Source organism: Diceros bicornis, chromosome 18 (genome assembly GCF_020826845.1).
Source record: "Diceros bicornis minor isolate mBicDic1 chromosome 18, mDicBic1.mat.cur, whole genome shotgun sequence".
NCBI lineage: Eukaryota > Metazoa > Chordata > Mammalia > Perissodactyla > Rhinocerotidae > Diceros > Diceros bicornis.
The window spans coordinates 9,963,954-9,977,383 of record NC_080757.1 but is presented as its reverse complement, the minus strand read 5'-3'; the positions used below and the strand labels follow the sequence as shown (position 1 = coordinate 9,977,383).

Sequence of the window (13,430 nt, the reverse complement as noted above, 5' to 3'; positions counted from 1 at the left end):
CTGGGTTTCACCACTGAATCCTCCCAAAAGCGTTTTCAGTGCACATCCTGCCTGAAAATAGTCTGAAACTTCTTGGATCTCTTATCGTGCTCCAATCCGGTAATGCGCTTCACTGGTTGGTGACTGAAACCCTCCTAAAGGCTTTATCCTGTGGCCCTAAATTACTCCCTTTCTCCACTGACAGTTGAGTCTCTAGCCCTAGTCCCAGCAGCCCTTTCATTCCAAACGTGTCTACACACCGTGAGGCCACTACTGAGAACAGCACTTGTAGCCAAGACTGCCCTGAGACTTAGCCCATCACCTGAAAGTTTCTGGGAGCGCAGTGCCCTCAGAAGACGTGGGCCTGGCTGCCCGCATGTTAAGTGTGTGTAGCTCCCAATCTCCAATCAGATCACAGATGGGAAATTGAGAACAGAAAGTGAGAAAACAGATTCCATGTTTACATGATTATTCTTGTTTATTGAGGTCTGTTTATTCTCAGTGGGTGCTTTTTCCTCCAAGTAAATAGAGCAGGCGTAAATATCTATAATGAATAAATTTATTGTCTTACAAAAATCATTGTCTAGAAATATGGGAATACAAGAAAAGATATTTGCAGTCAGGTGTCTGGTGGTCAACAGCCAGTACAATTCATAAAGGGGGAAAATCAAAGATTCCAAACCCACATGACAAATTCTTCCTAACAGATGTTAAAGCTTTTAACCCAAAAAGGTTTGTGTTTTCAAGCACGTTGCAGAGGATCAAGGATTTATAATTAACACTGATTCATTGTCACTGAATGTTTATAATACCACTTTGACTAGAGAGGTACATGATAAGAAGCACAGTCAAAACTTAATACATTAAATTGTTACAGAAGCAAATAATATATTTAACATTGTCTTAGTACTGTAGTGTCTAAGGCACTTTCTGTAATGTCAGTTTGCTTAACTATCAACCAAAAACAGAATGCTAAATGTTCACCGTAATACTGTCCAAAGGGAAGGGAAAAGGAGAAACGAAAAAGGATTCACATCCACTGGCATGTCAACATTCAGGCAGATGGCATCTGTTCTTGAGGTTCTGTAAACCTCACTGACAAACTTGGAACAAGTCTCGGACACAAAACCAATATTCCCATTTTGGGCTCAAAGCAGCGGCTGAATTTGCAAAGTCAGCATGAGAGCCTGGCTGGCGAGGGGGCCTTCCACTAACTCCCGCTTAGGGGCCCACAGCTGCTTGCTCCTGAAGCGAGGATAATACACTGGCAAAGCCAGACGCTTCAGGAGACCATCCAGAAGCCAACGTGATGGCTGCCACCCGGGGCAGGAGGGGCCTCTGCTGCATCACGGCCACTATCCATTCTACGCACAGGCCAGCTCTGGCCAAGGACAGTTCACATGAAGAGATGTGGGGACGTCACCAACTCAAGGGAGATGGGCACGGTAACCCCAAATGGATGCTGCTTCCCCCAGTCCAACCCACCCCTCCTAATCTTTCCAAAGTCCCTTTCACAGTTTGCTCACTGAAATAGTGTTGATCATTATTCGAAGGAAATGAGAGATACAAGTGCAGTTTAGGTTCCACAATGTTCTAGGAGACTTGATGTGGCTGAGGAGTCAGGGGCCGCATGAACACAGAACTAAGTTACCTGTCTGTATGACAGAGAGCATGCAGAGCGACTGAGCAACAACCACGGGGCTGCCCCCATAACCCAGCGACTGGCAACGAGGGTCTAGAGTTTGTTTGAAAAAGGGTTCTCTTCTTAACATGTATTATAAAATGGTCTCTTGATGAATATATGGAAAATAGATGCAATGATGAGACAATCTGTTTAATATGTGTGTTTTGTGTATGTATCTATATAAAAAGGGGAGCAATTGTACCTAAATCTGAAGCAGGATACAGTATGTGTAGGCTGGAAAGCCTTAAGACACAGTTGATCTTTCAGTAAGGAATCCCGTAGCTTGCCAATTTCCTAAATCTGTAGGAGGCTCCAAGGCAGGCTGGCGCTGGGTGAGTTCCTGCGTGTCCCACTGTATTGCCTCCACTGGCTTCCTATGACGCTACTCTGACTGGGGCGGCTGCGTCTCATTGACATCACTGGTCTTACTTTCTGTGTCGTCATCTGACAGCTCCAGGGAAGCCCCCTCAATGTGCAGCTGGCGCCGGCCAGATCGGCTCGAAGAGAAGCTGATTGGGCCACCTCGCCTGGAGGGAACAGAAAGTAGACACGTGTTGGTAAATACACAAGAACATGTGACTGTCAAGTTGTTCAACCATCTAATATGACTCAAAACTTCCACATCTCCCCCTTCCTCAGGACACATGACCTGGGTGGGTGCGCATGATCAGAAAAGGCTCTGTGCTTCTCTGCCTCTCCTATACCCCCTCTGCGGAATATCACGCTGGCCAACACACAGTGTACACTGAGCAGGAGGTCCTCAGAGACCTGGGGATGGCTGGAATCAACTTACAGCTGTCTGTGATAGACAGAGTAAGGACGATGGAGTAAAGAAAGCTTTGCCTGCTAACCAAGGGTCAGCACTGCTGTAAGGGCAGACAGGCTTTGCGGGCCACATAAAGTCTCTGTTGCACATTCCTTTTCAACCCTTGATGCTGTACAAAAGCAGGGCTCGGACAGAATTTGGCCCATGGGCCACAGTTTGCTGACCCCTGTGCTAACCTGTCCTGGGGAGAAAATTTAGCTTTAGCTCCACCATGTTCTGCCCTCTCCCTGGTGCACCTCGGATCCAGTGTGGAGATGAGGACGGGAAGAGGGCTGACGGCACCAGGTCCTGCGAGGAGCTCCTGCCCTGCTTTTTAATGGAGGCCGGGACCTGTCCTCACTGTGGACGCCTGGACACGGACAGACACTTGAGCTGCTCTCAGGCCTTGTGCTGTGTATTTGTATAGTCCACTAGATAACGGCAGAGCAAATGAGTGGGCCTGTTCCTCTTGTGTTCTCCTCAAGGTCTACTAAGGGTCAGAAATCCTGAATGCTCAACAGGGGAAGTGATTCAAGAGCAGGAACAAGTAACTGTACATGAATCTAAGGAAACTGCTTCAGAAAAGTTAAAGCTAAGGCTACAAATGTGGCTGTTTTTGCAAGCTTTGGGTGCAGACTCCGTGAGTCCCCGGGGTCACTCACCTCAGCCGGTTCTTCAGAGTGCTGACCTCGCGGCTCAGGCCCTCGTTGGCCTCAGTGGCATCATCCAGTTCCCGCTGGAGTTTGCGCCGAGACGCGTTGGCACGTGTAGCTTCTTCTTCGGCTTCCTCCAGCTGCCGTTTAAGCTGCTTCATCCTGGCGTTGGCCTTCTCCATCTTGGGGAAGTTACACGAACCAAGTCAAAACCAAACTGGTGAATCCAAATTCAGCACTGCTGCATCCTGAGTGTGTGAGCCCAGCTCTCTGCTCTGTCAGCCACGTGAGCACACGCATGCATGCACACACGACACGTATACACGTGTGTGCACGTAAACACACACAAGATTGGGGGCTGGTCTAAGACCTTTTGATCAGCCTGCCATTCTCAGCAAAGCCAGTGTCTACAGGGCAAACTGTGCTAAAGGAATTTTTAATAAACTTTAAACCCTATTTTCACTTGTGAGTTTTCTGCAGAAAAATGATACAGTTTACTATCTTCACATGAGTGACCTACGCGATTGTGAAGGGGAATTGCTATTCCTGCGAAATACAGAAGAGCCAACAATGTGGACAATCTCCAACCCCAGGAGATGGTACATTCGTTTTTATATCTCCCTTCAATATGGGTGTTTCAGAGCTTATATTCTGATTCAAGTCCAAAGCCACTCTGGAAGACCAGACATGAGAACTCAGCCTCCCCAGTGGGTCGTTCACTCCTGAGCCATACAGAGACTGGCCAGTGCCTTGCAGTTCTAGCTCACGCCCACCCAGAACTACGCTCAGTGCCGCCAGACCCTGAGGGTGGGGCTCGGGAGAGAAGGCCAGGTGCTGAAGGGAGCAGGGGAAGAAAAGGGGAGAGTCTGGGCCAAAGGCAGCGGGATCCTCAGCTTCGTCCCCCGTCCCTCCCAGTGTCTGCAGCGGCAAGTCTCACCGCGGCAGAGGGGGGAGAGCAGAGGGAGAGCACAGCTACCCAGGCTGTGGTCAGTGCAGACCTGACTGCGGTTCAGAGTCCTGGTGAGACACTCCCTGATGCTTAGAAGGGTGCCCGGATGCCCACAAGACGACCGCTCGGTCCTGTAGGCGGTACATTTGTTTTCTCTTCGCTTTCTAGTCAACATCTCCTGCACCCACCCCTCCCTCCAGCCAATATTCAGAGACTGCCACCCACGCCCAGGAAGTGTTCTAGGCATCCAAGAGATGACAGTGAGTGCAAGAGGCAGAAATCTGTGCTCATAAAGTATACGTTCTACTGGAGGAAACAGATGATAACTTTAAGGTTCAGTTCCCAGTTCAGGCCTCACACTTCAAAGCCCTGCCGTGCTCTTGGCACCCCCCCCCACCCCATCTCTGGTGCACTGGGAGAACCCCGAGGGGCAGGGGCCGTGTCCTCATCACTTCTGTATCCCCAGCACCCACGAGTGCCTGGCGGGAACAAGGAACAGCACATGTCTGTTGAAACATTAGAACTAAGAGTTTCAAATAGCATTTTCTTAATTTAGTGGTGAAATGGTAACACTTGGCTCACTCTGCATCAGTCTCCTTGCTAAAGCATTTCTGAGGTGGAAGACATGTTCATCCTGCCCTGCTTTCTTCCCTTACCTGTTCTTTATACTGATCTGCATGTCGACGTTCATCTTCAACCTGCATGAAGATTTCTTTCAGCTTCTTCTCGGTACGACGGACTAGTTTGTTGGCGGCTGCTCGTTCCCTATGGAAATGATCAATACACTAGTATTCGGAATTCTTAAAATGATAGTTTGAATGGGGAAAGTATTTTTTAAAGCCCTTTTCTCTGGAAGATGACATATGTTGGAGGGCTTTCCAGGACCTCTCTGACCAGAATAATATTATGATTAATATGGCCCAGAAACTTCTCCCTTCTGGTCAAAATGTGGATTGCCTTTAATGTATTTTAATGCTGATGGGTAGAAAAAGCACATTATTCCTTTGCATGCAGATATTAATTACTTTATTCAGTGCTCCTCTGAAGATCAAATGTTACATACAGGCTACCTGTCACTCATATTGAGTACAGACTTTTTTTGAAGATAATAACTTTAGCTGATTATTCTAATCACCTAACCTTTTAGCCTGGACAATAAAACAAAACAAAGACTGAATTTATTAATTGATTGTTTCAATTCAAAATTACTGACTACCTACTATGATGCCAGGGGCTATAGCAGCTAACATTGAAAAACAAATTAAAAATCCACCCACACTCACTCTTGAGTTAGAAGTCAAACAAATCACCATGTTTCTAGACAGGCCCACATTGTCCCATTCAGAGGAAAGAGAACTTATTTGGAGAACTCCATGTAAAACAGAAAAAGTTCTTTTGTTTCTTAACAAATGTTATGTAAAAATGGATAGCAGATGGAGTCAGCTGAAAGGGCGCGTCATGCTAATTACAACCAACAACAAACAGACCCTTAATTGTCTGATTTGAGCACAGCAGAGGCCAAAGAGTGGAGTGGGAAGTAGGAGGAGGCTGCGTCGGGGAGGACGTGCTCTGTGCTCGGGCCCTGCATTTCTGGGCCCCAAGCTCCCCAAGTGGGTGAATGTGAAGGTCTGCTCTCTGGCAGTCTATGATTCTATTCCTCTCATTGCTTTGTAAATGCCTGCCAAGAGACGTAGTGTGCAATTCCTCATTAATTTCAGAATGGTTTAATACTACAGAATGGAAACTCTTAAGCAATCTCTTCCTGTGGGAGAAGAAAAGCTTTTATTTTTGTCATATTGCATTTCTTCTCTGACAACAAACTGGAGCATTTCACGTGATGCCATCAACTTTGGGTAGAGATGTAAACTATGGCACCTAGGAAGTCACGGGGCCAGGCTGATTAGCCCGCAGCTGACTCCAGGAAGAGCTGACAGGTGAGCCCAGGCTTCCCTAGGGCTCACACCACCTTCTGTCTCCCACTCTCGTTACACGTGTTGCTGTCGCCTCTTCCCATGCCACGGGAGCTCCCACGGGGCAAGGGGCGTGAGTTCCGTCTCTGACTCACAGGCTGAGCCTGGACCTGGTGTGTAGCAGAGATAGGGAGTTTTGGTTTACGGCAGCAAAAACCTCTTACTTGGCTTCCTGCTCAAGCTGCTCCTCCAGCTGCCCAATCTTAGCTTCCAGGGCCGAGATGGTGGCCTTGAACTTGGACTTGACGGTGCCCTCCAGCTCCTGCAGCTTGGCCTTCAGCTCCTTGTTCTGCCGCTCCAGCTGCTGGCGCGCGTTGTCGCTCTTCTGGGCTGCGCTGCGCTCAGCCGCCAGCTCTGCGTTCAGCGTGTCCACCTAGAGAGGAGAGACAAGTTTAGTCACTTGTGCCAGAGGGGCAGCACAGCCCTTCCCAGGGAGAGGCTGCTGCGTGGGCCACCTGCAGCGTGGTCTTGCGGAAGCGGTCGTTGAGCAGCTCCATGTTGCTCTGCTCCTCTTCAAGCTCCTCCTCCAGCTGCGCGATGCGTGCCTCCAGACGCCGCTTCTCATCCAGCAGCGCAGACCTGGCCGGGGCGAGGATGAGGAGACAGCTCAATACAAGGTCTGCACAACACGGGGAAACTCAGGGAGGGCTCCTCCACCCAGCCTGCTGCTAGAAACTGAGCATCATTCTTGATTTTTCTTTCCCCTATACCCATCCCCCAATCTGTCAACAAGTCCTATTGATTACACTTTCAAACATGCCACCCACTTCTCTCCATCCCCAGGCCTGCCACCCAAGTCCAGGTCCCATCATCTCTTGCCTGGACCACTGTGGTGGCCTTCCACTGACATCCCTGCTGCCTCTCCATCTGTTCTCCAAAGATGCAGCCAGCATCAGTTTTCAAAAGTGCAAAAAGATCCTGGCATTGCATTCCCTACCTTAAACTATACAAGTTTTCCAGCGCATTGAGATAAAATTCCAACTCCTTATCATGGCATGCTAGAAAATGACTATGATGAATCCTCAGTATGGTAATTAAATGGAGAAAGCAACTTCTTAATTGGAAAAAAGATTACTTTTAATGAAAAATGCATTCAGAGAAAGGTAGGTCTAAGGAATCTGTTTGCCAAACCTAATGAATTTGAAAGTGAAGACTTGCAGTGCAAGGCTGTGCCGTCTTCAGAAACCAGGTTAGTTCCGAATGTATTTCCTTTACGCCTATTGTGGGCATGACTGGCATAGGGAGTGTGACTGCCTGGGTTGCACAGCCAGCCAGTGGCCAAGGCAGTCCGGAGATTCAGCCTCTCACGCTCATCTTCCCAGACTTTGAACAGATGAGCAAACTGACTACTGACTCCTAGATGCCAGGCGACACCATGGCCTTCTCAGTGCAGCGAGTGTGCCCCAGGGGAATGAAACACAGGTGGCCGAGAGGACAGGTGCGGCCACCACTGATTTCTAGATGCCTACCCCTTCCCACCTGCTGCCAGGAGACTCACTTGCCAGAAGCACTGTTGGCAATCTCGTCAGCCAGCTCATCTCTCTCCTGCTCGGCGTGTCGGCGGGCTCGCTCAGATGAGGCAAGTTCCTAAATAAGTTTAGACTATGATTTAAGCTCTGGATGTTAACAGTTTCTTCAGATGTGAAATCTAACAACGCCTGTAGGCTGCAGCCACTGTGCTCCAGGCACTCCATGCGCACCTCAAATTGCAATGAGATTTGAGGAATTAAGCTGGCAGGTTTGCTGAAGAGAATCTGTTTGGGTGCAGGTCAGCCAGGTGATGTGCTGTGTCTACACCTTTATACAAAAATGTCCACAGAGGGAAGTCCTAGTCGATGTAAGGGCTTTTACTGTCACTTCCAATGTTAGAGACAGCGATATTCCTTAGAAAGCTGGTGTTTCTTAATCATAAACTAAACACAAACTTTACGCAAACCCAGAACTACACCAATTCATGGTCTTGAAGTGTCTTTCATACATACAAGTAGTATAGTTTGGAGATCAAGTACACTAGCTGGACAAATCAGTGAATATCTAGGCACCAGAGAGTAAGGTAGTTGTGCAGTGCAACAAAGAGCACAGCTCCGCGGGGAGAAGGTGGGTGGAGTGCGGGTCCGGAGCTCAGGTGGTTTGGAGAGCTGGGCCCCTGCGGTGAGCAGAGAGGATGGGAGCCCTGGCCGGTCAGGCCGCTGTGGCTCTGTAGGGGACTCGCAGAGAACTAGGCAGGGCAGAAGGATGGCCCTGTGCCCACCAGCCTTCCGGAGGAAGACCTGCCTGATGGCTGCTTTTCTACAAATTTCCTTTGAAAGAAGATTTGCCACAGGAAGGATTCAGGGCACATTTCTCACCACAGCTGAGTAAAGACTGAGATCATAGTCTCACAACTTGAGAGCAGCATGATCTCCCTCATTTTATAGATAGGAAACTGAGGCCCACATGGAAAAGCGACTTGCCCAAAGTCCCAAGGTTTGTCAGCAACAGAAACTCAGGGTTCTGACTCCCTCCCTGTCCAGGGCCTCTTCCCACCAGCTGCTCCTGCCAAAAGATGCCATATTTGGCAAGAGCAGAACTTTAAGATGCCTGAGGAGCTGGGCTACATAAAAGGACTTTGTCTGCAAACTGTGCACCTGCCTTTCATGTTAGTGTGCAGGATGCAGGTCCTCCGAAAGGCCCACAGAATCTGAACACATGGGAACAGGGCGAGAGTCCAGGATGTGATGGCAGCAGGCAGAATACTCTAGGCCTGACCTGAGGGCCTCTGATTAACAAACACTGTGTAAGCATCAGCTCTACCACCTGGCCTCTGGTGTTCCATCCTCTTGGGCCCAGCAAGGGCTCCTGTCCACTGGCTGAAGGTGCTGCAGTCAGGCTGAGGGACCCGGGGGAGAAAGGAGAGGAAGGGCAGGGCTAGCTTTCCAGATCAGTCTCTTCTCCTTAATGCAATGTCGTTCTCCTGAAGGTGGGAAATTAACACTTTCAGCTTTCTGAAAAAACTGCGAGTGCCCGGCTGCAAGGAATACGTGTGTACTTAGGCAACACCCCAGGAGCACTCCAGGAGGCAGGCTTCTAGAGCCTCATCACCTGTGGGGCTATCACCCATCAGCTCTGTGATGGACTACACAGATCTTGGACATTCTACTTCATTGATGAATACAGGATCCTCTGAAGCACACATGGAACATTTATAAACACTGACCACGTTCTAGGCCCTAGAGCTGCTATGCTCTCAACATTCTCTAACCACAATGCAATAAAACTAGAAATCAACTAAATAAACAAATGTTTGGAGATTTAAACTACATTTTTAAATCATTCATGGGATAAAGAAGAAACCGTCAGAGAAATCAGAAAAATTTAAAGTTAAATAACAAAAGCACATCATATCAAATTTTGTGGGATACAGTAAAAAGAGTACTCAAGAATTTATAGTGTTTTATGAATATATTAGACAAGAGGGAAGCTTGAAAATTACTGTGCTAAGTGTCTAACTCAAGAAATCTGAAAAAGAAAAAAAAATCCAAGTGAAATAAAGACAAGCACAAGTCAATGCAATAGAAAACAAGGATGAAAAGCTGGCTCTCAGGATCTGCTCAGCGTTGACTGATCTGGTTTTTAGTTCCTTCTTCATTCCTGACACCTAGGGAGTTTCCTTTGCTTTCTTGCAAGCTCAACTTCACATTCACAGTTGTCTTTGGTAACATTTTTATCCAGCATGTCTAGATGTATGTATTGGGAGCTTTTTCATATTGACTGATATTAACATTTCAAGTTAAGTTACTCTTATCTTTCCAAGTTCGAATAAATTTTTGATCATCCTTTATTTATACAGAAATTTATGTACACATTAATACGTGCAGTTCTTTGTATTTGGGTTATACCTAATAAAACTGTTTAGAAAAAAAAAAAGAAGTATGTGTATTCAAGTGTGCCTTGCACTGATATAATTCCATGTTATGTGTAACCCTTCACCAATCCCCCTCCATGAGAACTTATGAAAGAGATAAATGAAAGAATAATTGATTACAAGATGATTCACTCAGGAATTCAATGAAACATACCTCTCTCCTTTCAAGTATCAAATGAATAGTGTTTCTGTGTAAAACAAGGCAATATCACTAAGGTCAGAGTTAAATGATCCTGATGCATACCAACATTAAGTGAACATCACTCTCTTTTCTTATACATGGGAACAAGGCCTGGAAAGTGGCTTGAAAAATTGCTAGTCAGCTCCTCTGCCTTTTCCCAGGAGGAGAAATATATATGAGCAGTGTCAAAGTGTGACCACTTGTCTTGCTAAACTGAAGCAATAAGATAGTCCAATACCATATTAAAAATGAATAGTGAAATTACAATAGGCTACGAAGATATTGTCTGATCTTGGAGAAATTTCGAGGGCAAATAATTATTGAACAGATGAAAAAGTAAACAAACCTCTTGCAATTGCAGGATTTCTGCTTCTAGACTCTTCAGTTTCTTTTCACTCTCTTTGGATTGAGCAAAAATCTCATCCCGGGATGCACGGGCTTCTTCTAACTCACGTTGGTAATCCTTCATCTGAGCCTAAGATTAAATAAGAAGGTGGCTTGGGGGTAGTTTCATTCTTAATTTTTAAACATGTTATTTTTTCCAGATTATAAAAGTAATATACTTTCATTATAAATACATTCATTGTAAATATAAAAGTATACAGAAATGACAAAGATATCATAAGAAAAGAAAACATTCAGACCAATATATAGATGCAAAAATCCTCAACAAAATAGTGCAAACTGAATCCAGCAACATAAAGGATTATACACCATGAACAAGTGAGATTTATCTGAGAAGTGCAAGGTTGGTTTGACATCCAAAATTGAATTAATATAACCATATGATCATCTCAATAAACACAGAAGCAGCATTTGACAAAATCAAACACCTTTTCATTATAAAAACACTCAAACTATGAATAGAAGGAAATTTCTTCAACTTTGAAATTTCTTCAACTCTGATAAGGGGCATCAACAACAAGACAAGAATGTCTGATCTCACCACTTCTTTTTTTTTTTTTAATTTTTATTTATTTATTTATTTTCCCCAAAGCCCCAGTAGATAGTTGTATGTCATAGTTGCACATCCTTCTAGTTGCTGTATGTGGGACGTGGCCTCAGCATGGCCAGAGAAGCGGTGCGTAGGTGCGCGCCCGGGACACGAACCCGGGCCGCCAGCAGCGGAGCGCACGTACCTAACCACTAAGCCACGGGGCCGGCGCCTCACCACTTCTATTTAATATTGTAATGGAGATTCTAATCAAGGCAATTAGGCCAAGACAAAGAAATAAAAGATATCCAGATTGGAAAGGAAAAAGTAAAACTAGCTTGATTTGCAGATGATATGATCTTATATATAGAAAATCTTAAGGAATCCACTAAAAAGCCATTAGAACTAATAAACGAGTTCAGCAAGGTTGCAGGATACAAGATCAATATAAAAATCAATTGTATTTCTATACACTATGAATAGTCTAAAAATTAATAAACCAACTACATTTATAACAGCATCAAAAAGAATAAAATACTTAGGTATAAATTTAACAAAAGAAGTGCAAGATTTACCCACCAAAAACTACAAAACATCATTGAAAAAAATTAAAGAATATCTAAATAAATGGAAAGATAGCCATGTTCATGGATCAGAAGACTTAATATTGTTAAGATAGCAATACTCCTCAAATTGATCTACAGAGTCAACACAATATCAAAATCTCAGCTGGCTTTTTGTTGTTGTTCCAGAAATTGACAAGTTGATCCTAAAATTCATATGGAATTACAAGGAACCCAGAATATCCATAATAATCTTGAAAAAGAAGAACAAAGTTGGAGAAGTTCCACGTCCCAACTTCAAAACTTACTACAAAGCTACAGTGATCAAGACTGTGTGGTACTGGCATAAGGACAGACACAGAGATCAATGGAACAGAACTGAAGGTTCAGAAATAAATACATCAGTCCAAGGTCAGTTGATTTTAGACAAAGGTGCCAAGACAATTCAATGGGGGAAAGAATAGTCTTTTCAACAAATGTGCTGAGACAACTGGATATCCATATCCAAAAAAATGAAGTTGGATCTATACTTCAAACCGTATAACAAAAATAACTCAAAATGGATCAAAAACCTAAAAGTAAGAGCTAAAAGTACAAAACTCTTAGCAGAAAACATAGGAGTAAATCTCTGTGACCTCGGAGTAGGCAGTGGTTTCATATATATATCAAAAGCACAACAAACAAAAGAAAAAATAAACTAGATTCCATCAAAATTAAAAACTTTTGTGCTGCAAATAATACCATCAAATAAGTGAAAAGACAACCTAGAGAATGGAAGAAAATATTTGGAGATCATATATCTCATAAGAAACTTATATCCAGAATGTATGCAAAACTGTTACAACTCAAAAGTTTCATAGACAATTCAATTAAAAAGATGAGCAGAGGATTGAAAGACATCTTTTCCAAACCAGATAATGGCCAAGAAGCACATGAAAAGATGTTCAACATCATTAGTCATGAGGGAAATGCACATCAAAACCACAGTGAGATACCACTTCACACCCACTGTGATGGCTCTAATTAACAGATGGACAACAGCACCTGTTGGTGAGGCTGCAGAGAAATTGGAATCCTCATACATAGCTGGTGGGAGTGTAAAACAGTACAGTCGCTGTGGAAAGGTTTGGCAGTTCCTCCAAGTTAAACAGTTACCATATAACCTAGCAATTCTACTTGTAGGTATGTACCCAAGAAAATTGGAAAGCACATGTCTACACAAATATACGTGAATGTTCATAGCAGCATTGTTCATAGCAGCCCAAAAGTGGAAATAACCCAAATGTCCATTAACTGATGCATGGCTTAATAAAATGGGGTACAGCCATAAAATGGAATATTATTTGGTAATAAAAAGGAATGAAGTATTTATTAATGCTACACCATGGATGAAGCTTGAAAACATTATGCTAAGTGAAAAAAGCCAGTCACAAAAGACCACATATTGTATTATTCCATTTACATGAAATGTCCAGCATAGGGAACTCCACAGAGACAGAAGTTAGTGGTTGATTAGTGCTAGAGATAGCAAGGAATGGGGAGTGACAGCTAATGGGAACAGGGTTTCTTTTAGGGGGAACCAAAATGTCCAAAGTTAGATAGTGGTGATGGTTGTACAACCCTACAAATATACTAAAAAACACTGAAAACACTTTAAATAAGTGAATTATATGGTATATGAATTATATCTCAAAGCTGTTAAATCAAATCATAGTAATGTAATTTTAATGTTCTTTGTAATTAGCTTAATAACCTTTATAATTAGCTAGTCAAAATAAAAATCTTTGTATTTAGTTTTTTAAAAAAGT

General features: G+C 44.3%; 1 protein-coding gene across 4 annotated transcripts in view; it reads right to left on the bottom strand.

The window, feature by feature from the left end:
• Positions 1–520: 520 nt before the first annotated feature.
• MYH10 (myosin heavy chain 10) overlaps positions 521–13,430 on the bottom strand; it is a 139,591-nt gene continuing 126,681 nt past the window's right edge. For all 4 annotated transcript variants that reach the window (XM_058559736.1, XM_058559734.1, XM_058559735.1 and 1 more), the window contains 7 exons: positions 10,472–10,600; positions 7,539–7,627; positions 6,496–6,619; positions 6,205–6,413; positions 4,727–4,835; positions 3,131–3,303; positions 521–2,190 (listed from right to left, as the gene is read on the bottom strand). In XM_058559736.1, the coding sequence (XP_058415719.1) occupies positions 2,046–2,190; positions 3,131–3,303; positions 4,727–4,835; positions 6,205–6,413; positions 6,496–6,619; positions 7,539–7,627; positions 10,472–10,600 (978 nt within the window). In that variant the 3' untranslated portion in view covers positions 521–2,045. The remainder of the gene's footprint in view (positions 2,191–3,130; positions 3,304–4,726; positions 4,836–6,204; positions 6,414–6,495; positions 6,620–7,538; positions 7,628–10,471; positions 10,601–13,430) is intronic.